General features: G+C 47.2%; 1 protein-coding gene across 7 annotated transcripts in view; it reads right to left on the reverse strand.

The window, feature by feature from the left end:
* LOC110531840 (neurexin-2) overlaps window positions 1-21,849 on the reverse strand; it is a 1,034,463-nt gene that overhangs the window by 333,920 nt on the left and 678,694 nt on the right. The window contains exon 1 of one of the 7 annotated variants that reach the window (XM_036987709.1): window positions 17,215-19,007. The exons of the other annotated variants lie outside the window; for them this stretch is intronic. Within the exon in view, the coding sequence (XP_036843604.1) occupies window positions 17,215-17,545 (331 nt within the window). The 5' untranslated portion in view covers window positions 17,546-19,007. Of the gene's footprint in view, window positions 1-17,214; window positions 19,008-21,849 lie in introns of those variants that run through there. 7 annotated transcript variants of the gene reach the window in all.

A 21,849-nucleotide genomic window follows, 5' to 3' on the forward strand; every position in this document is an offset into this window, starting at 1 on the left:
GTCTGGGAGAGGGGAGGGGTAATGTTGAGCGACATTCTCTCCATGTCGCAAAAGCTAAAGGTCAGCTAGCAGCGAGAGAGAGAGAGAGAGAGATCACAATCTCCAGCTCTCACCTGCTTGCCCACAGTGCCTGCCATTCATCAAACCCCCTGCTCCTTCTCTCCTCTTCATTCTTTCTGTTCATCTATCTGGCATCCTGCGACACATACAATCACGGGAGACCTCAGACACAAACCCACACATACTCCCAGCACATAGTACTCAAACACACGGAGGGAAACCATTAGCAAATCTAATAGATATGCAAAGCTACCTTTGCATTGTGATCATGATGCCTTAGGGCTATATACACTGAGTGTACAAAACATTAGGGACACCTTCCTAATACTGAGTTGCAGCATCTTTTGCCCTCAGAACAGCCTCAATTTGTTGGGGCATGGATTCTACAAGGTGTCGAAAGCATTCCACAGGGATGCTGGCCCGTGTTTCCCACAGTAGTGTCAAACCAGCAGCGGTGCAGTTCTTGACACAAACCGGTGCGCCTGGCACCTGCTACCATACCCCATTCAAAGGCAGTGCCATTTTTTGTCTTGCCCATTCACCCTCTGAATGGCACAGATACACAGTCCATGTCTCAATTGTCTTAAAAGGCTTAAAAATCCTTCCTTCATGTACACTGACTGAAGTGGATTTAACGAGTGACATGGAAAGAGCAGGTGTTCCTATTATTTTGTACACTCAGTGTAGTTCATGTAGCCAGTGTAAATCGGGAGGTTCCCAGAACAGTGTAAGGAGAGGGAGGTCACCTGGTGGGCTCCCAGGTACCGGAACGGAGAGTAAAAATGTTTAAAATCACCTTTGTCGTAAAGCGGTGCATGCACATCATCGCATTTGCATACTGGCATAGAGCCTTAGAGTAGAGGAACTTGGCCTTTTGTAAACACAATTCCTGCATTTCTATGTCATTTTATATAACTGGAGACTTTAGCAGAGTCTTATTTTAATTGCGCACAAATGATTGAACTGACAGGCTACTTTGACACGGATCAAACTGAGAATCGGAGATCAATAAAAATGAACTTCTCCTCAATTCATCAATAACCTGGGCCTAGGTATGTGTGGAGATGCATATTGCACAATACGAGGAGGAAATTGTAGCCTTAAAAAAGCTTTCCAGTTTCACTCAGGTGAGCGGCTCGCTCACCTGCGATGGCCGATACTCTTGTGCCAAAATCCTATTTCTATTGTTTTACTCTGTAAGACAATGTTAGCTCAATAGGCCTATTTGTAAGTTGATCAAATATTTTGGTGGCCTACAGTCAGACTAGAGTCTTCTCTTTAAAGCAGGAGCCATTTGCTTTCCAACCTGTCGTTTTCCCACGATTGTATTTGAAATATTGCGAAAGTCATGTTTTGGCTGCATGCTGCTCACTGACAGATTTGCCGGGTTTTCCCGGGCTATGTCTCAAGTTTTGAGGGAGTTGTGCAATTGGCATGCTGTCTGCAGGAATGTCCACCAGAGCTGTTGGCAGAAAATGTCATGTTCACTTCTCTACCATAAGCCGAGGTTTTAGAGAATTTGGTAGTACGCCCAACCGGCCTCTCAATCACATGTAACCATGCCAGCCCCAGGACCTCCACATCCATCTTCTGCACCTGTGGGAACATCGGAGACCAGGCACCCGGATAGCTAATGAAACAGTGGGTTCGCACAACCAAATAATTTCTGCACAAACTGTCAGAAACCATCTCAGAGAAGCTAATCTGATTGCTCGTCGTCCTCACCAGGGTCTTGACCTGACTGCAGTTTGGCGTCGTAACCGACTTCAGTGGGCAAATGCTCACCTTCGATGGCCTCTGGCACGCTAGCGAAGTGTGCTCTTCACGGATTTATCCAGATTTCAACTGTTCTAGGCAGTACGGCGTCACGAGGGAGAGCGGTTTGCTGACGTCAACGTTGTGAACAGAGTGGTGGCAGTGGGGTTATGGTATGGGCAGGCAGGCAGAAGCTAATGACAGTGAACACAATTGCATTTTATTGATGACAATTTAAATAAACAGAGATAACATGCCATTCATCCGCCACCATCACCTCATGTTTCAGCATGATAATGCACGGCCAGTGGTGTAAAAGTACTTATACTTTAAAGTACTATTTTAGTCGGTTTTTGGGGTATCTGTACTTTACTTATTATATTTAATTATAGCTAATGTATCTTCATGTGTAGCTCAAAGTACAGCATCAGGTCATTCACCTGACTGGGAAAATGGATACCGTAAAAAAAAAGGTAGGGGCGTGGATCAGATGTATATCTGGTGTGATCCCCATTTGCCTTATGCAGTGCTACACATCTCTTTTGTATAGAGTTGATCAGGCTGTTGATTGTGGCCTGTGGAATGTTGTCCCACTCGTGTTTGGGATGCTGTGGATCGATGTCTATGACAGCATGTTCCAATTCCCAACAATATCCAGCAACTTTGCACAGCCATTCACATGAAGATACATTAGCTATGCATTATCTCGGTGACCTAGAACCTCAATTAGAAGTGGGAGAAGCACTTCTGTATGTTGGCATTACCTCTGCAGATTTTTTGTCCAGACGACCGCGAAGTGGGACTCTCATTGCTAATTCTCAGCATGGCACAGTGTAGTTGTAATTGCCGCTGAGCTTTGACACAGCAGAACAAACGTTTGGGAGTAAAATTACACCATGTAATTAATGTGACTGGTGGGGAAGGCGGAGAAACTCTAGGCCTTTCATTTGGGGCAGGTGTATAATTTTCAAATGGGATAAACACATGCAATCTTTTAACATTTAACATGGGGAATGAGATTGACGGGAAGGAAATTCAGCTCAAACACAATTGCACTTAGGGAGCCATTTGGAAAAGGGCACGTGATCCCGGGGTCCTGTGGCAATCAGTCTCAATTATGATTGCTTAAATGGAGTGAGCAGAATGCATTTTCAGTCTGAGCTTTGCTTTTCAGCTTGTCAGTACTCGGCATTGCCGTCTATTCCCAATCAAGTCGGATGACATTTTCTGATTGGATCAGTATAGTCATGCAAAAAGAATTCTGGTTTCAAGGGGCCAATCAGCTCAGAGTAACCTGATGCTAAAGTTTTTGATTGCAAGGTTTCACCTGATTGGATGAATATGCGACTCTCCTACAGCTATAGACTTTTGTTAAGAGTTCCTATACTTGCTGCTTGGGGAAACAAATCTAAATGACTTATTTTGTGGAGTAACAGAAATGTGATTAAAAGCTTGAGAGTTGCACAGCATTACTAAACAGTTGCCCTACAATCATTTGGATAGGATTGACACGGAGTGACACTTATGAGCATGAGAGACACTCAACTGGCTTTTAATAAATCGTAGTACTGCTGTAGTTCCCTTTAATCCCTCAAGTGTTGCCTGTGCACCATAATCTCTGCACCTGTGAGTGTAGTATAATAGATGGCTGGAGGGCTGGGAATTGTCTGAGATACTACAGCGATAGCTGAGGGTGAGCGAGAAACTGACACGGCAAGACGGATGACTGACAGATAGGGGAATGCGTTTCCTCAACGGGGCAACGCTTAGAGTCGAGGCGGGGAGCTGACGACTCCGCCTCACCTCTGTGGAATTCTCGGTAACCAACAGGTGCCACAACTCACCCAAACTATCAACCCCTTGGCTTGCATGCTATCACGCTCTCCTCTCCACCAACTCCACTCTCAAAGAAGAACAGGTGGTCGAACAAAAAACAGAGCACCAGAACAAGGGAGAGATGTTAGTCAAGAGGAAGACGGGGTAAAGTGCCAGAGAGAGCACCGAAAAGAGGGCTAAAAAGGATGGTAAGTCATGGCTGCTGAGTGTTGAGTGTTTCAAGGAGTCAGACAGAGGGGTAGAGGGGTAGACGTCAGGCAGGGTCAACCAAGGCCGACAGCATCTGAGAAATGAAGCCCAGATGGAGGCTGTTTGTTTGGGTAGTGCCAAGATCCATCCTTAATTAGCTGCTACGCTAGTCACTAGCAATCCATCTCGTCTGAGCTAGAAACATCAAGGGCAAAAACCCTTCTGAAAGGACCTTGGATTTGCTAATTCCTCAGGCCAATTGACTTCATTCCCTTTCCCAAGGGACATCTTGCTCCAAGTAGATATGCATGTTAAGAGACAATTGTGAAGCACAGCATCAATCGTATCGCCAAAGAACAAGAGACCTTTGATCTCCATTATTCTAGGAGCCGACACTGGATAGGTTGGCGATAACATCAGCACATCTTGCACATTCAGATAGTAGGATGATCATAGTTCACTGTGTTGGCCACTCATTACCACGGCTCAATGAATATGGAACGGCAATGCGCTGTGCTACTGTGAACGGCCCAAAGCTTTTCTAGGACACAACACACAAGTTTAATTGAAAAATGCTCAGAGGGGCCGAAATTCTGTTGAGTATCAAATTAAATGTGATTTTCCCAGAAAGTGTTAGATGGCAGTTTTAATTTGGGAACTTGGAGGTATCGAGGGAGAGAAAGAAAATACACAGAGAAGGGAAAGAAAATAGGTATTCAGACCTTGAGCACAAAGAAATAATTCAAGAGATTTGCGTCGCGTTTTCTGATATTCTGTCTGTCGCAGAGACATTCTAGTGACCAGTGACGCCAGCTAGAAGAATGCTGTGGGTCTAGGGAACCTCCAATGCCTACAACTCTGAGCCGCTTATCCTGCACACAGACTTTTCCCATTGGCTGTCAATTCTCTTCCACCCAATACGATCACAGTAGTAGCATAAAGGAGGACGAGTAAGAGGAGGAGGGCGTACGCCTTGGAGAGGGGAGATGGAGCGATTTGCCTTACATACAGGCCATGTGATGAACTTTTTATTCTCTGACTCCCACGCTCAGATAAAGCAGACACATAACTGCTATCGTCCCAGACAGATTTAAGACACATCTCCTTCTCTAAGTACAGGAAGATTCCAGGGCATCACCATACTGTACTATTAACATTAGGATCCTTCACCCCGACTTCCCCCCCTAGGAAAAGCACAGAGCTGTGGTTGGTGTAGCCTCGGTGCTGCCTTCCTGGAAGCGCTGCGGAGTCATCAGCATGCATGGGGTGCCCGTAGCATCATGACACAGTAGGGGTGTCAAGCTCATTCCAAGGAGGGCCTAGTGTCAATTTTTTAAATATTTTTTTTTATTTAACCAGGAAAGTCAGTTAAGAACAAATTCTTATTTACAATGATGGCCTGACAAGAGGCAAAACGCGTCCTGTGGGGATGGGGGCTGGGAATAAAAGTACAAATGAATTAAATAAAAATATAGGACAAAACACACATCACGACAAGAGAGACAACACACTACATAAAGAGAGACCTTAGACGACAACATAGCATGGCAGCAGCACATGACAACACAGCATGGTAGCAACACAACATGGCAGCAGCACAACATGGGAGCAGCACAAAACAGGGTACAAACATTGTTGGGCACAGACAACAGCACAAAGGGCAAGAAGATAGAGACAACAATACATCACACAAAGCAGCCACAACAGTCAGTTAGAGTGTCCAAGATTGAGTCTTTGAATGAAGAGATAAAACTGTCCAGTTCGAGTGTTTGTTGCAGCTCGTTCCAGTTGCTAGCTGCAGCGAACTGAAAAGACGAGCGACCCAGGAATGTGTGTGATTTGTGGACCTTTAACAGAATGTGACTGGCAGAATGGGTGTTGTATGTGGAGGATGAGGGCTACAGTAGATATCTCAGATAGGGGGGAGTGAGGCCTAAGAGGGTTTTATAAATAAGCATCAACCAGTAGGTCTTGCGACGGGTATACAGACATGACCAGTTTACAGAAGAGTGTAGAGTGCAGTGATGTGTCCTATAAGTAGCATTGGTGGCAAATCTGATGGCCGAATGGTAAAGATCATCTAGCCGCTCGAGAGCACCCTTATCTTCTGATCTATAAATTACATCTCCATAATCTAACATGGGTAGGATGGTCATCTGAATCAGGGTTAGTTTGGCAGCTGGGGTGAAAGAGGAGCGATTACGATAGAGGAAACCAGTCTAGATTTAACTTTAGCCTGCAGCTTTGATATGTGCTGAGAGAAGGACAGTGTACCATCTAGCCATACTCCCAAGTACTTGTATGAGGTGACTACCTCAAGCTCCAAACCCTCAGAAGTAGTAATCACACCTGTAGGGAGAGGGGCATTCTTCTTACCAAAGCATATTACCTTTGTTTTGGCAGAGAAAGCTTGTTGGACACTAAGAAAGCTATGTTGTAGAGCGTTTAACACTAAATCAGGGGAGGGGCCAGTTGTGTATAAGACTGTATCATCTGCAAATAAATAGATGAGAGAGCTTCCTACTGCCTGAGCTATGTTGTTGATGTAAATTCAGAAGAGCGTGGGACCTAGGATCGAGCCTTGGGGTACACCCTTGGTGACTGGCAGTGGCTGAGACAGCAGATGTTCTGACTGTAGGTCTGTAGGTTTTTTGTTTAAGACCTAGACAACCAAGTGAGGGTAGTTCCTTACTAATTACTGACCTTATTTCAACAATCAAGTACAAGGGAGAAGCAAAAATCCGCCGACACTCGGTGGAATGAGTTTCACACGCATGATGCAGCATCGACTTATTTTACAGCCGCCCGAGTTATCGGTATCACTTGTGTTGTTAGGCTGCTATATCTTGTATTTTATTTTCATGACGGTCTTCATCCATAACCGTCGGTTACACGGTAATTGTGCCAGCCCTAAGCATCACATGCCGATACACTGTCTATATCCACAACAGCTTTAGCAGTCAGTGTGTGTGTGTGTGTTGGGGGGGGGGGGTCTCCAAGTTGGCTACATGGTCGATGCTTTACGCATTATCTAAATGTGCTCTATGGATGAATAGCATTTTCATCACCACAGCTTTATAGACCAGTGCCTGACAGAAAGGGAAAAATCGAAGCACTCCACCCAGATATAGTCTCCTGATCGGTGGAGCGATGGAGTGGAGCTCTGAGGGAAGAGGCTGACGCAGTGGGCTCTTTGGCCTAGTACGGTGGGGCCGTGTGGGGCTTTCCTCCCCTAACTTAGTTGAGTGATGGACTGTGGATAGAAGAAGAATGGAGCGGAGCCCATCTCTGGTTATGTTCCCGTGTTTCACCTGTGCAGAGTCCTTTGGATCTCAGGGAGTGTTAAACGTGTCAGACCGTTCTGTATGTGAGAGGACGAGCTAGGTGGCTTGAAACAATGCACTGCCAACTTCATCTTTCTCTCTGCATTCTTCCCTCTCTCCCGTCCTCCCTCGTTCCCCACCTCCCACGCATATCCCTTCCTTCCTCTGCTTCCTCAATTAATCTATCCCCTCTTCTTCTCCTCCTCCATGTCCCTCTATCCCTTTCTTCCTTCCTACGATTTGAGCCCAGTGTGCTGTGCAAATGAGTTGCTGGCACATTAGCATCAGCGAACGAGGGGATTTTCAGTGTGATGGATTCAGAGACTGACTGTCAGTCATCAGAGCCCTGACACAGATGTGTCAGACAGAGAAGCGAAGGTCTTTGATGTTTTTGTATCCACGTCCCATGTTCAGCTACGAATTTGTGGCTGTGCACTGCGTGTGCGTGTTTACGTAAGTGTGTGTGTCTCATAAACGTTTGTGTCTGTGTTGTGTGTGTGTGTGTGTGTGTGTGTGTGTGTGTGTGTGTGTGTGTGTGTGTGTGTGTGTGTGTGTGTGTGTGTGTGTGTGAAACTTTGCGTGAGTGAAGCAATAGGGGATGTTGTCTGTCTATTTCTTATTTCTAGGTTACCTGTCTCTCTGTGGTGGTGTTTCACAGAAAACTGTAGAAAGATAATGTCGGCTTGCTATGACGTACTGACGTGAGACTGACACCTGTCAATCAAAACTCAAATATACACTATATACACCCCATCTCTACCAGCTAAGTACCGTACTATAATTAAACAGAGAAACCTGTATCACAAAGGGATCATCTAAAAATGTATAATATAATATCCAGCGCCATGGTCTCCCAATACCAACCACCTGAAAAAACGAACCCCAAGGGCAAATCCCGACCGGCATCCCATTTTTTCCCCCTTGGGCACGCAGTCAAGGAAATCTCGCGTCATTTATGGACATTACTACACCGAAAACACATGGATGTCATTTCCCACCCAGTAAATGCAGAATCATAAGAGAGAGAGAGAGAGTCCCCATTCTTTTAAGTATATTTTGTCAAAGAGGTCAGATCCCACTAGGCCTTCAAACCCCGTTTAAGGCCTATAAGGACACCAGAATAAAATACATTTACCATGTATGGTACTTGAACGTCAAGCAGCAGCTTCTCGCCATGAGTATTTCATACCACGCATCTTTCTTTTTACATTTCATCTCTCCCTCCTTTATCTGTTTGGGAATGTGTCAGCCTATCCCCGTAGGAATAACTACACAGCACACATTTAAAAAGAAAAACAGCATATCAAAGTCCGCCGCATCGTATGACTAGCAACATTTTGGACCGGAGCAAAGACTAAGATTTCTTCTACGATTTCCAGCCCAAAGTGGCGCTCGTCTCCCGCATGCTAAACAAGGTTCACGACCTGACCCTGGTCCCCTCAGTGTTGTCCACTAGCACTGAGCCGCCTCAGCACATGCTTAGTATGTCTGTCTAAGCTTGTTTTGGCTGGGGACTCAGCTGGATCCCTAAAAAGCTGCTCCCCTGTGAAGTTGACAAATATAACAACAGCTAAGACAAATAATGAAAAAAAAAATAACCGCTCGGTGACAACAACAACGTCTGGGATTTGTTTTTGTTTTTTTTAAACCAGAGAAGCTTTAGAAAAAATTGAGAAAAAAAAACTGTGATCAAAAGGACCGAGAGAGAGAGAAAAATAAGAGATTGGGATGAAAGTAAGAATAGTAACAGTAGCTGATGAAGCCGTCCTAGTAGTCAGCTCCTAAACCCTCCAGCCTTGGGGAAGGGGAGGACCCTTTTCAAAGCAGCAGTCATGCATAAAATAAGCCACTTTGTTTATTAATGATGAGGGGTCCCAGCAGAGACGCAAATCCTCGGCGCTAGGCCTGATTCGCGGTAGCTTTAATATCTAGCCGGATAAATAATTTATGCCTACACCACTGCGCCCTCTGAAGATTCGACCCTCGCTTCTCAACGCCGACACACTCGGCCTGGCGCACTACAAAAGCGAGAGGCGGCGCTGGGCTCGATCTCCTCTCCCTCTGCCACCTCCCTGCGCTTGGCGGTGCTGCTTTCATGTACTTTGCCGAGAAGGGGATGCTGAGAAATGGGCTGCCATGGCCCCACACTTCCAGGCCAAACATGTCCACCACCCCCTAAAAATGAATTTCCACAGAAAGCCATGCATGGTGCCCAAGCGGGCAGTTCGCCATTGGGGAATCTACAGAGAAGATACTTTCTAGAAAGTCAGCCATTTTGACACTGCCATCCCTCACCATGGTGCTTTATTGGAGAAAGTGTAGTGCCATTACGGCCACTACTGTGACTGATGAACGCGGTGTAATAGGTCAAATTGAATGACCCAGAGATTACATCATGGTGCCATCATGACATATGTAACACATGGGATATGAACCCGGATCTCCCAGGAAAGCAACAAACGTCTTAGGCAAAGAGGAAATTCCCTCTTGGGCCAATTGGCAGACGCTGATTTTCAAGATCGCAGGCTGGGCTACCTCTTCACGTGATCATGTCGGCAACACATCGAAGACCGTTTTGATTTTCATTGGAAAAGGTGATCAGTGAGGTCCATAAATGCATGAATACATAAAGTCCTATCACTCATAATAGTGTGTGTGTGTGTGTTTGCATGTAGAGCGGGTGTCAAATTCACCTATTCCGACCCAGAAGACTAGTGTGCCCGTTGCAAATAATAACAATCTGAAAGCTATTTCCATTCAGCGGCGCCAAAGAATGACATGACGAGTAGCCAGTGAACGGCGGCGGCGCTCGTTGAGCAGGGCATTGATCAAAGCGTTGTCTAGGAGGATCCTTAGCACCTCCGCCGGGCAAAGTGCTTTCTCTTCGCCTCTTTCACTCACTTCCTGGCTGTAATAGAAAAGCTATGAATGGGTATGTCTGGCTGCTGCAGGCATTCTCCGTTCCCTGTGGGGGTGTACGACACCTTATGTCCTGTCAGGCGTAATGTGAAAGAACGAAAGAGAAACAGGGGAAATCAATTCAAATGGAAGCGCTAGCTAGATAGATGGCCACAGTCTAGACTCTAGACAGAGCTGCTTGGGTTGTTGACGTGTGTCGCCGAATGCAGACCTTCTGGTCTCGTGACAAGGACTCGTTGCGATGGCGTTCGAGTCAGTCCAACGTACACCACAGGCGGTCGATAGAGAGTAGACCAGTTTGACAAAATAACCAATGTCAGCCTTGGTATTTACCATGAGGTGACAAACATATCTAGTTGGAAGGGCCGAGAAGATGGCGTAGGTCAGAACATCTTCCTGTTATACTGTAATTCCTGGTTGCAACCGTAATCAGGGTCCCTGTCTGTCAAGCCTGGCCTAGTATTTACTGTTGATTGCGGGGCTGTGGTTGCTAAGTACCTGACCTCACCCACAACATAAAATAAAAGGCCTGCCAAACTGCGGCAGCTAGAACAAGAGCATGAAGCGGACAACCCCGGAAAACACATTCACTGACATTTGCTATGAGATTCACATACTGTACATACTTACATGACAAGGACACACAAATATTATATCCTGATGCCTACTCACTTTAACCCTATACATATCTACCTCTATAACTCCGGCATTGTACATATGGTACTGGAACTGACCCTGTACATAACCTACTCACTTTCTCCTGTGCTGCTCATTTCTATTTCTCAATTGCTGTTGTTCTACTTCACTTTATTTAATAGTACTACTGACATGAATCACTCCATTGTTGGGAAAGAGATTGCAAGAAAGGCATTTCACTGTACTTGTGCGCGTGACAATAAAAACTTGAAACACACACGCTATACTGAGGACCTGCAGAGTATCACACGATACAGTATGCGTGCATATGCCAGCTGTAGTGAGCGTTGACTGCATGGATATTGAGGGTACTGCGGAGGACCATTAGAAGGGTTGAGGTAGCACACACCCGGTGGTGTACACTAAGTGTACTCATCAAGTGCTGCTTGAACACCCACAGCCTAATAACACACTCACAAAAAGGTCCACTTGGGGTAAAGGGCTCACGAGCCAAACCAAAGTGGCTGGGTCAAGAACCAATTCAGATAACAAGTTGTGCTACTTCCAACAAGTATTGTGCATAATACGCCAATCTAGTTGAATGAACAGATGACACGTCCGTTTACACACTTGGCAGCATTTGGAACGGCTCGCTTTGACAGGATTGGCTTTGTGTTACCCTCTTTCAAAGACACAATTGGTCAGGTGGACAGAGAGACAACAACAAAAAAAGGCTGCAAATGTCAAACAGACGAACCTTATCTGGAATAGCCAGGAGGTGTCCTTTCTCCTCCTCTGCCACTTTGTGTGTGTCTGTGTGTCTGTGTGTCTGTGTGTCTGATTGTGTGTGTATGCCTCTGCCCTGCAGAGCGATGAGGAGAATAGAATCGAGAATACTAATGCCAGCCTTCTTAAAAGTAGGGCCGTGCCTCTTGTCCCTGTGTCCCTATGGGCTAAGCTCACTGTCCCCTCCACCCTGACCTCACACAGTGGTGTCACCACAGAGATAAAGCAGTGATTATCAAACGCCTCTCCTTTTCATTATCACTAGGAGCTGTGACAACAGGGCCAGCCGTAGGGGCCGCGGCCCCGAGTTCTCCCCCAGGATGAGCGCACAGAGCTGGGGTTGTTGTAACCTCGATGCTGCCTGCCTGGAAGCGCTGCTGGGTCATCAGCATGCATGGGGTGCCCGTAAGCAAACGTCGCTGCTGTCAAACGCTAACACTGTAGTCAAACAGCAGGCACTCCCCCAGGTATCCCCTGAGCTCAACACTCCGCAACGGAGGCTATTGTATTGAGCAGAAAGGGAGGAATTGAAGGGAGAGAGGGAGGGAGAGAGAGAGAGAGAGAGAGAGAGAGAGAGAGAGAAGTAATGAGCAGAGTAGAAGGGGAGAGGTAGAGAATTGAACAAAGGGAGGAGTAGAGAGTGAGAGGTGAAGAATAGTAAGATGAGAGAGGGAGAGAGAAGATAAAGAGAAGAGACATCAAGATAAAGACATATTCCAAGCGTACGTACAGGTAGGTATACAAGGAGAAAGCTGCTGGGAGAGAGGAAAATATAAAGGTGCTCTAGGGGAAAGACATATTGACAGCGTCAGAGGGGGTGGGGGGGGGGGGGGCAGCCTCAGGGGTTTGTGTGTGTATGGGGGATGGCGGTCAGAGGGGGAGTTGACTCCTCTGTGGCGGCACTTAATTCAAGGGCACCTGGAGGAGGGTTGCCATGGGGACGCGGTGCCCACAGGGAGAAATGTATGAGACCTCTCCCTCTTCTGTGAAACACAATAACAGAGATCACACAAGCAGAATGAACTATTGTCCTGGTCCTGAATATAGCTAGGGATTCAAGGCTGTTGTATAACCAGGTAATCTCACTCTGCCTATTAATATAAAGGCTACAATGGTATAGTGTCATAATGTATGCAAGAGTAATGCTGCCAGGGATATCCTTGTGGTAAATGGGGAAAGAAAAGCAAGGTGTTTTGGATGTTTGTGTTGCTAGCGAGCCAGCTTTCCTCTCCGTTGCTTCTCGTGATTGGCCTTGAATGAAGGACTGAAGGAGATTTGCCACTCAGACTGAAGGAGAAGCAGCTCCCTTGGCCACATCTCCGATCCAAACACCCAGAGTGGTGGAAGCTCACACACACACACACACACACACACACACACACACACACACACACACACACACACACACACACACACACACACACGCACACACGCACACACAGCTAATAGCGACAATATCATTAAAATGTGTTGAGAGGGCTCTATACCTTGTTCATGTCTAACTATAGGCTGAATCCAGTGATTGTGTGAGGTTATACATGTCCTCCCCGGTTTCCTTTTACACACACGGCTTCCATTTCAAACGGCACATCCAGTTCCTTGCTAATCCGAAATGATGGACGCCGGCGACAGTGATATTCATGAACCTCCATTCAAGTCGCAGGAGGAAGTTGCAAGGCCACATCTCAGATCCAAACACCCATTACACACACACACACACACACACACACACACACACACACACACACACACACACACACAGACACACGCATTTAATATCCAGAGACGAAATCTCCTGGAAAGTCTCCATCACAAACAACAAACACGGTCTGAGTTTAGAATTAGGATGTTAATCCCGTCAGCCCAATGCAGCAGCGTGTGCAGGTATGGATTATGCTGCAGGGCAAACAGTCCCCTTGCCTTGCCCGCTTCCATTCCAAAGAACTAGGGTAGGTGTGAGTAGCATGTGTGTGTGTGTGTGTGTGTGTGTGTGTGTGTGTGTGTGTGTGTGTGTGTGTGTGTGTGTGTGTGTGTGTGTGTGTGTGTGGTGTGTGTGTGTGTGTGTGTGTGCGTGCGTCTGTGTTGACTGATGAGGAACGAATGAGGTCCGACATACTGCATCAACAAAGCTACTGCAGTGTCATTGATCTGTGGTGAGTTTACGTTAAGTGTTTTCATAATTAGAGCGAAGAGAAATAAGCACCGACTCAGTAAGACAAGAAGCTCATCCAAGCCGCCCATCAGAGAATGCGTGCGCTGTTCATATAAGTATACCGCAGCTTCCTTCAAAAGAGCCTTAGTGATATAACAACGGAACGGACAAAGGCATTCATGAGAAAATGTCATCTGAGAAAGCCCAGTGATTCCGCGAGGCTCCTCCGTAAGACGGCAGAGCACGTTCTTTGCTGTGACATAACGGCGCTGCTAAATAGGTTTTGGTTGGCCTGCGAGCGCTGAGGCTATGTTTTGCCAGCCCCAAGGGAGGCCCGGTGTGAGATGAAACCGTCAACATGGATTAAATATATACCATACGTGGGAGGGAAGAAAGAGCCAGTGTCAAGTCGAGCCAGCCGCAGACTGAGTGCTTCTGGGTAATACCGGAGTGAGGAGAGAGAGAGAGAGAGCGGTTTGAAATGACAAACACGAAGGGAGAAGCATGGTCGGGGGGGGGGGCTCTTCAATTACCTTCAATCAGAAGCAGTGCAGAAGAAATCACACTGGCTTGAATAGGCCATAATGAATTGCTTTTCATATAGACAGGCTGAGAGTGGGGCATCGGTGGCGGCGGGCGATTGGCGATGGGGGCCCTGCAAACAGGCGCCTTTCCATTCAGCATCCATCATAATAGTGGCGTCGTGGTCGGACGGTGGCAGTCGTTAATCAGGCAGGATAACAGGACAAACAGTGGCCTCTCCACTCTGCCTGGCACTAAGAGTGGCTCGACCAAACAAACCTGGCTAATACTCAATCACTTTGAAGCAGCTCTTCATACACTCGAGTGTCAGATGTACATGTACAGGCGCATTAGCATGCATACTAGGATCCAAATCCCAATTGGAAACGATGTGCCAATATCCCACCAACCGAATGTCAAGCAAACAACTCCCAGCCACGGCTTAACAGTACCTACTATGTACCAAAAGGTTAAGGCATCTCCTATTAAAATGATCCAATCCATTTCTCCACTGTTGTTTGCATCACAAGCTCTCGCCGGTGGCTCTGTCCATGCAGTATCCTTTCAGGAGGAGACGACGGGGCCGACAGAAACAGAGTAATGACACCCCCAGCAGGCAGAAAACAGTATGAGGCCTTTAGCAGCGCCCCGAGAGTCAACTGCCTTTTGGGGGGGGGGCAGTCGGCGTTTCAACTTACTGTTGCGAGTTCGAATAGCAGGATACGCAAGGTGCAATTTTGAAATGTGGTTGTGCATCAGCAGTTTCTCTCTTGCTATGTCAGTCACTGATAGTCACTCAATTAGCCTATGCCGGCTAAAACTTTTTCTTTATGGGTAAATTAGTCTTGCGGCCAGCTATCTGAACTTGTACTAGGCCTAATCATGGTCCTCCATTGATGCTATTAGTCGCTCTCGCTCAGATATCATATTAAAGGCTGCAAACATTTCTCTCCGCCCTGTGGCAGGATTTGTAGAATTACATGAAATGAGTTATAAAATAGCAAAATCTTCTCTCCGTCCCATGGCAAAACGTGTAGAATTGCAGCATAAAAAAAAAAGGCAACATTTTCTCCACGCCTCGTGGTACACAGATCCGTGAGCCACTGCGGTCCCTCCCCCATCAAAGTAGCCCATTCCTGTCATAGGTCATAGTCTTAAGGAGATCTTATCAAGCAGAAAACGTTCATAGGGTTTCTAATGAGGGGGGGGGGGGCACATGGTTGACCGAAACGAGGGCTGGCACTTGATATAGAGGGCCGTGAGTCTGGACTTGGATGGCTTATTTAGAGAGCGACTGAAATGGAGTCTCTCCATTGGAGTGACATGCAAGAGCATGCGTGATGTCTTTTCACATGAAATGGAATCGGTGGTGAACACACGCTGCTCTGAATAATAATTTTAAAAAGACACCCAAGTTGTCAGACGAAGCTGGGTATCATGTGGGCGGGCAACGAGTAACCACTAAAAGCCATAAGGGGACTGTTCAATGGGTTCTATGCATTGTGCACTTCCCTGCCGTCTGCCAATGTGAACGGGAGACGGAAACAACCTTGGCCAGCGTAGACACGTGGTCAGTGTCATATGCCTTGAACCACAGGCTCTTCCTTTCTCGTCCCATTCTTTCACTTTAACCAAACGAACACCCCATTTCTCTTAAGTGTCCGATATCACCGGACAGCCGCAAATCCACAGAGAAAGCCTGAGAACCCCTTTAATGCTCATTACAGTATGTAAATAGTTAAGCAACTTGAAATGCAAGAGAAGTGCAATCCAATTACCAAAGCTAGAGGGTGAAAGAAATAACTAAATAGTGAATAGAACAGGGCAGCCAGGGTTTCAGCCTCCATTTTAGAACGGTGTGTGTGTGTGTGTGTGTGTGTGTGTGTGTGTGTGTGTGTGTGTGTGTGCGTGCGTGTCATTACAAGCAAACATCATTCATCAACCCTTTATTGGAAAAAGCAAGTGTTATTTCCCCACATCTTCTCAGACTCTATTGGAAGCTCTATTGTGTTCCAGACTGGCATTTGGCCCGAGAGACAGTTGGCATATCGCGCTCAACGGCTCGGGCAGCGAATGTGAAAAGTCAGAAATCCAATGCGGTACTGAGCACAGGGAAGATGCAGAAAGCCAATAACGTCGATAGCGGCGCAGGCTCGGCCAATTGACTGCCGCGGCCTACGTGCGCTGCTCTCCTCCGTCTGACACCGCCTTGATTGACACAGATTACGGCTAAACGGAGGGAGGGCGACGCCGCCAAGCACACAGACTGAAACTAAGTGGACTGAAGTGAATGATATGGACAGCGGAACACGTGAAGATGTCGAGTCAACCAGAACGCTGGGAATTCTCTGTGCGGAAGGTTGGGAAAGGGCGAGGGGAAAAGGGATTTAAAAAAATAAAACTCCAGCAGACGAATCTGCAGCAACCAACAGAGGAGCAGCCAAAAGCATTTATAGAGCACAGTGAAGACGTTGACCCAGGACACAGAATACACCATAGCGAATACATACAGCAGAACACAATCTCAAAGACCTTCAAACTCAGCCATAATGTCAAGGACATTAAAACCCAGCCATTGTGTGTCAACAGTTGCGCTATGCGTTATGATTACATGAATCTGCATTGGTCACAAGCGTGGATCTAAAATGGCCGACCACATGTAAAACATGTGCATTAGGGCCCTGTTGTCTGAGGATGCACAGGATCCGGAGCCATTAATCAGAGTTTGGCCAGCGGGGACCTGCAGCAAATGAGGTGGGTTGCCCTGTTGAAGCCCTCGCCTTTGTGTGGATGAACCAGGATCAATAGATGGATTAACCACTTGGCTTGACTCATGGTCTCAAGCCGGACCACCTCCTCTCCAATCACAAATCAAACCCCTTCAAGACTACTACGCTTCATTTACCTCCATAGTCCAAATCATAGTTCCACACATCACACACTCTTACCGGCATGATTAATCGATCCATCAACCATTAGCTTGCCAGATAGCGAAAGGGACCGTTTACGAGTAAAATAAGGGAGTTTGGACCTTACCGTGGCCCCCACGTGTGAGAAAGGGCATCCTGTTGATGGCGATGGGCACAGTTCCATGCTTGTTGTGGAAGTGGTGGACGTGGTGGGTGGTGCTGAGACTGGAGGAGACGCGGGCGGCCACAGCAGGGCAGGGGAAGGCCAGCAGGGCCAGGGAGACCACCAGCCGGAACAGGCAGGCCGGGCTGGCCCACACCAGGGGCGCCACGGGCCGCTGCACTAGCAGCAGCCCTCCGCCCACCTCCAGGACCGACCGAAGCACGGGGGCGTAGCTCAATGGGAGCAGCATGCCCCTCCAACTTCCTTCCGCGCGACAGGAACAGGAAGATAACATCTCAGATGGACCCAGGGCCCATGATCCCCAGCTTGCCAGTGTGGGGCAAAAATATATATATTTGTAAAACCCTAAAATCAGCAAAGGATGAAAAAAATAAACACGATCCTCCTCCCGAAGACGATGATCCCAAAAACACTGCAGGAAAAAAGGTATGTTCAGGGAAAATAAAAACCGAAATCCTTCCAAAAAGGAGCAAGAAGAAAAAATCCTACGGCTAAATCCTCCCTGGAGCCTATTCTCTATTCCTACGCAATCCCCCAGAGCCCCCAAAAAACGAATCTCCAAAAACAACAGCACCCCAAAAAAAAAAACGCCCCCCCCCCCCGCACTGTCGACTAAGGATTTTTTTTAAGGCACCCTACTAAACACCACAAAACAAACTACCGGTGGAAGCCTAAACAGCAACTGATAAATCAGGGGAACACAGATTATATATTTTTTTAAATGCTTCCATCTGTAAAACTAAATGACTAATCAACACAAATATATTTCTCACCTATAACTCAATCACCCTGTCTGCTGTCAATAGAACTGAAGTTTTCCACTGCTTTGCGAAAGCGCTACAAACCTTCTCGATCCAGAGCCTGAGCCCTCGGTGTGGTTAAAAAAACGACCACCATCCCCACAGTTTGCTGGATGAAACCTCTCACATCAGAAAACAAAAGGCAAAAAAGGGAGAGAGTGATGGAGAGAGGGCTAGAACAGTGCCAAGACGATGGAGGTGCAGCTGAATCCAGCTTCCAGGCTTTTCAAAATCTCTTGAAGGAACGAAAGTGTAGAGCGGAGATGTGGAAAAACAAGAAAACGAGCGCAGGGCAGAGACAGAGACAAAGCAGAAGCGAGTATTCCCAACAACTATAGACACTCGCAATCCCTCTCCCCTCCGGGAGAGAACCGAGCTAGGGTGGAGAGAGGCGCGGATACAGATTCAGAGGCAGTAGAATCACACCCAAACACACAGAGAGCATCCAAGTGATCCGTATTCCCCTCCAGCTCAGAAAAGCATCACAGCGTACCGATCCTTAAAAATCCCCCTAGTCTCCTTCCCACTCAATATCACACAGTATATTTTTCCTTTTTACGTCCCTTTTCGATGGAAAGAGATTCCCGGGTCTCTCCCTCTCAGTCCGTGGATTCCCAGACGCTGGTCTGAGGAAGAAGCAGTCCTCTCGGAGCTCCGGCACAGGCTGCTGGCTGGCTTGTTCGGACCGACGCCACTGCTGTGAAATTCATGCTAATTGAAACAGGGGCTGCAGCAGCGAGAGCATCCTTCCCCTCCTTCCTTCCATGAGACTCTCCTGATCCAGCGGTCTAAAGGCAGGACGTCTGCGTACGCCGGGGATGGACAAGGGGCAAGGAAAAACAGAAACGGTAGAAATGGAGCAAGGGAAGTTGGACGCACTCCACTCTCCTTGAAAGCGCAGCCGGAGACTAAGATAGATAGAGGCAAACAGACGCGGAGAGAGAGTGTGAGCGAGAGAGCGAGAGGGGAGGGAGGGAGGGGAGAGAGAGGCAGGGAGGGAGGATGGGTAGCAGGCAGGAACACATGCTTGTGTATGCACATACAGCACACAAATAGAGTGAAGCCACAGATTTGTCGCCAATGTACGGGCTCTCACCCAGTAAATAACAGCTTGGTGGACTGTTGGGGGGGGGGGATTCTACTTCCAAATTCACTGTAATAGCAACACAGCAGCAGGAGTCAGAGAGGGTATTTTTGTCATTTAGGAATAATGAATGAACACGTGCATGCGGGTGAAAAATAAACAACATTCACACATACAAAAACACAGATCTGCGCACACACGCACAAAGAGGGCGAGACCCGGTTGGTCACTGGTGATAAATCATTAAAGGGTCTAGCAAATTAATTGAGGGACCTCTTTTTCCCCCCTCATCGGTGTGAGGATACGGCACACTGCTGCTCTGTGTCACTCACCCTCCCCTCGTTCATTTCATCCTCCCCTCTGTACTTCCTGTTTTACCCTTTCACTTCCCTCTACACTCTAAACACATCTCACATCCCCTAGCACTGAATATTCCACTCTCATTTGTCTTGTCTTTTCCTCCACTGCTCTTTCTCTGCTTTCACTATCATACGAGGCCAGGGTAGCAAGGTGGAGAGGTAACGACGAGAGGCAGAAAGAGAGGGATGTGGAGCGAGAGAGAGAGAGAGAGGTAGGAGGGAAAGGCACAGAAAGCTGGAGCTCAGTGAGATAAATGGACAGAGGTTGAGGAGACAGAGGGGAGGACCAAGAGAGGGGAAGAGGGAGAGACAGAGAGCGAATGAACACAGGGAGAGAGAGAGAGAGAGAGAGAGAGAGAGAGAGAGAGGGTGAGAGAGAGAGGGTGAGAGAGAGAGATAGCATACCAGATAAATCACGGCTGATGGAGTTTTCAGTTGGGACAGCCTCGCTTCTCTGAAAGGAGCGTGCTTGAAAAATGGGCAAACAGAAGCAGCCGGCACCACTCTTCCCCCTGTGACAGGAGGACAGGGCCACACTATCATTCAGATACACACTCTCACATGAGCACAAACACACAGCCCCCCCAGCAGCCATTACCCGGTGGGCTCGCCTAACAGTGACAGGAAGAGGCAGACCAGTGGCTATCAGGGTGATGGAAGTTGGACACCCGGGCCAGGGTGAGCTCGGATATGGGCCTGACCCAGGCACCTGTCTGGGGCTGGCAGGTGTGGAACCAAGGGAGCATGTCACAATTCACCCGGCCCCTCAGCCAGCCCGCTGTGGCTTAAAGGTGGGCCTGGGCCGTCTACAGTGGACCAGCAGTTAACGCTAGTCTAGGCAGAGTATCTCCAATATGCAAAGAGGTGGAACACTTCGCTTCGCGGCTGGGTGCTAAAAAGGGAAGTAGAACTGTGTTAGCCAGAAGAAGAAAAAAAGCTCTATTGTGTATGTAATTGCGTATAGAAACTTGTCCCGAGAAACGCCTTACAGACAAAATGTTGACAATAAGAAGTCCTTGTACAATACAAGGAACAAACACACACACTGGACAAAACACTCCCATACAGACGTGTTGTTTCCACGAAGGTGATGGGTGAAAGGTGTGTGAGGGGTAGCTCAACATGATGAAATACACAATGGGCTTGCTACAGCTGCTGCTGGATGTCCCGAAAGACTGAGCGAAAAAAACACACACACACACACACACACTGAGGCCCAGGAGAATGTCATCCTCACGTGCCCCCTTATTCTCCACTTCTAGGTGATGCAAGGCAGGCAAGCCACTTGCTGCTTCTGGCATTATTGTATTCCCCTGTTCACTACACCCCCCCCTCCCCCACACCCAAAAGGGAAGCGAGGTCAGAGAGAAAGTAGGATTACAGTTCCTGGTGGTGGATGGATCAAACGCCTCTCTCCCTACCTCCTAATCCTGAAAAAAAATAAACGATTCTCCCTTACCCGCATAATTAACAACCCTCCCTCATCCCATCCATAAACAGTGGGTGTTGGGCCGGGGGGCATCAACAAAGAGCGTTGTTGAAGAGAAAGTGTTGGAGTAATGGAGTGTTCTCATAACAATAGGACTGCAGGGATTTAGCAAGCCTGAGAGATCAGTGTTTACATGTGGGGAAATTCACATCTACACGAGGAAGTGCAGTGGTGGAAAAAGTACCCAACTGTCACACTTGAGTAAAAGTAAAGATACTTTAATAGAAAATGACTCAAGTAAAAGTAAAAGTCACCCAGTAAAATTCTACTTGTGTCACGCCCTGGCCATAGAGAGGCTCTTTAGTCTCTATTTTGGTTAGGCCAGGGTGTGACTAGGGTGGGCGTTCTGTTCTTTTTTTCTATGTTTTTGTTCTCTGTTTTGTATTTCTGGTTTTGGCCTGGTATGGTTCCCAATCAGAGGCAGCTGTCAATCGTTGTCTCTGATTGAGAACCATACTTAGGCAGCCTGTTTTCCCACTATGGGTTGTGGGTAGTTCTTTTCTGTTTAGTGTGTTTTGCACCTGACGGAGCTGTTTCGGTTGTTTATTTTGTTCCTTGTTGTATTTAGTGTTCAGTTTATTAAAATAATGATGAACACTTACCACGCTGCATCTTGGTCCTCACCTTCTTCCACCAATGGTCATTACAACTTGAGTAAAAGTCTACAAATATTTGGATTAAAATATACTTAAGTATCAGAAGTAAGAGTATAAATCATTTCAAATTCTTTATATTAAGCAAACCAGATGACACCATTTTCTTGTTTTTTACATTTAAGGAAAGCCAGGGGCACACTCCAACATTCAGACATCATTTATAAATTAAGAATTTGAGTGAATCCGCCAG

Source organism: Oncorhynchus mykiss, chromosome 9 (genome assembly GCF_013265735.2).
Source record: "Oncorhynchus mykiss isolate Arlee chromosome 9, USDA_OmykA_1.1, whole genome shotgun sequence".
Lineage (NCBI taxonomy): Eukaryota > Metazoa > Chordata > Actinopteri > Salmoniformes > Salmonidae > Oncorhynchus > Oncorhynchus mykiss.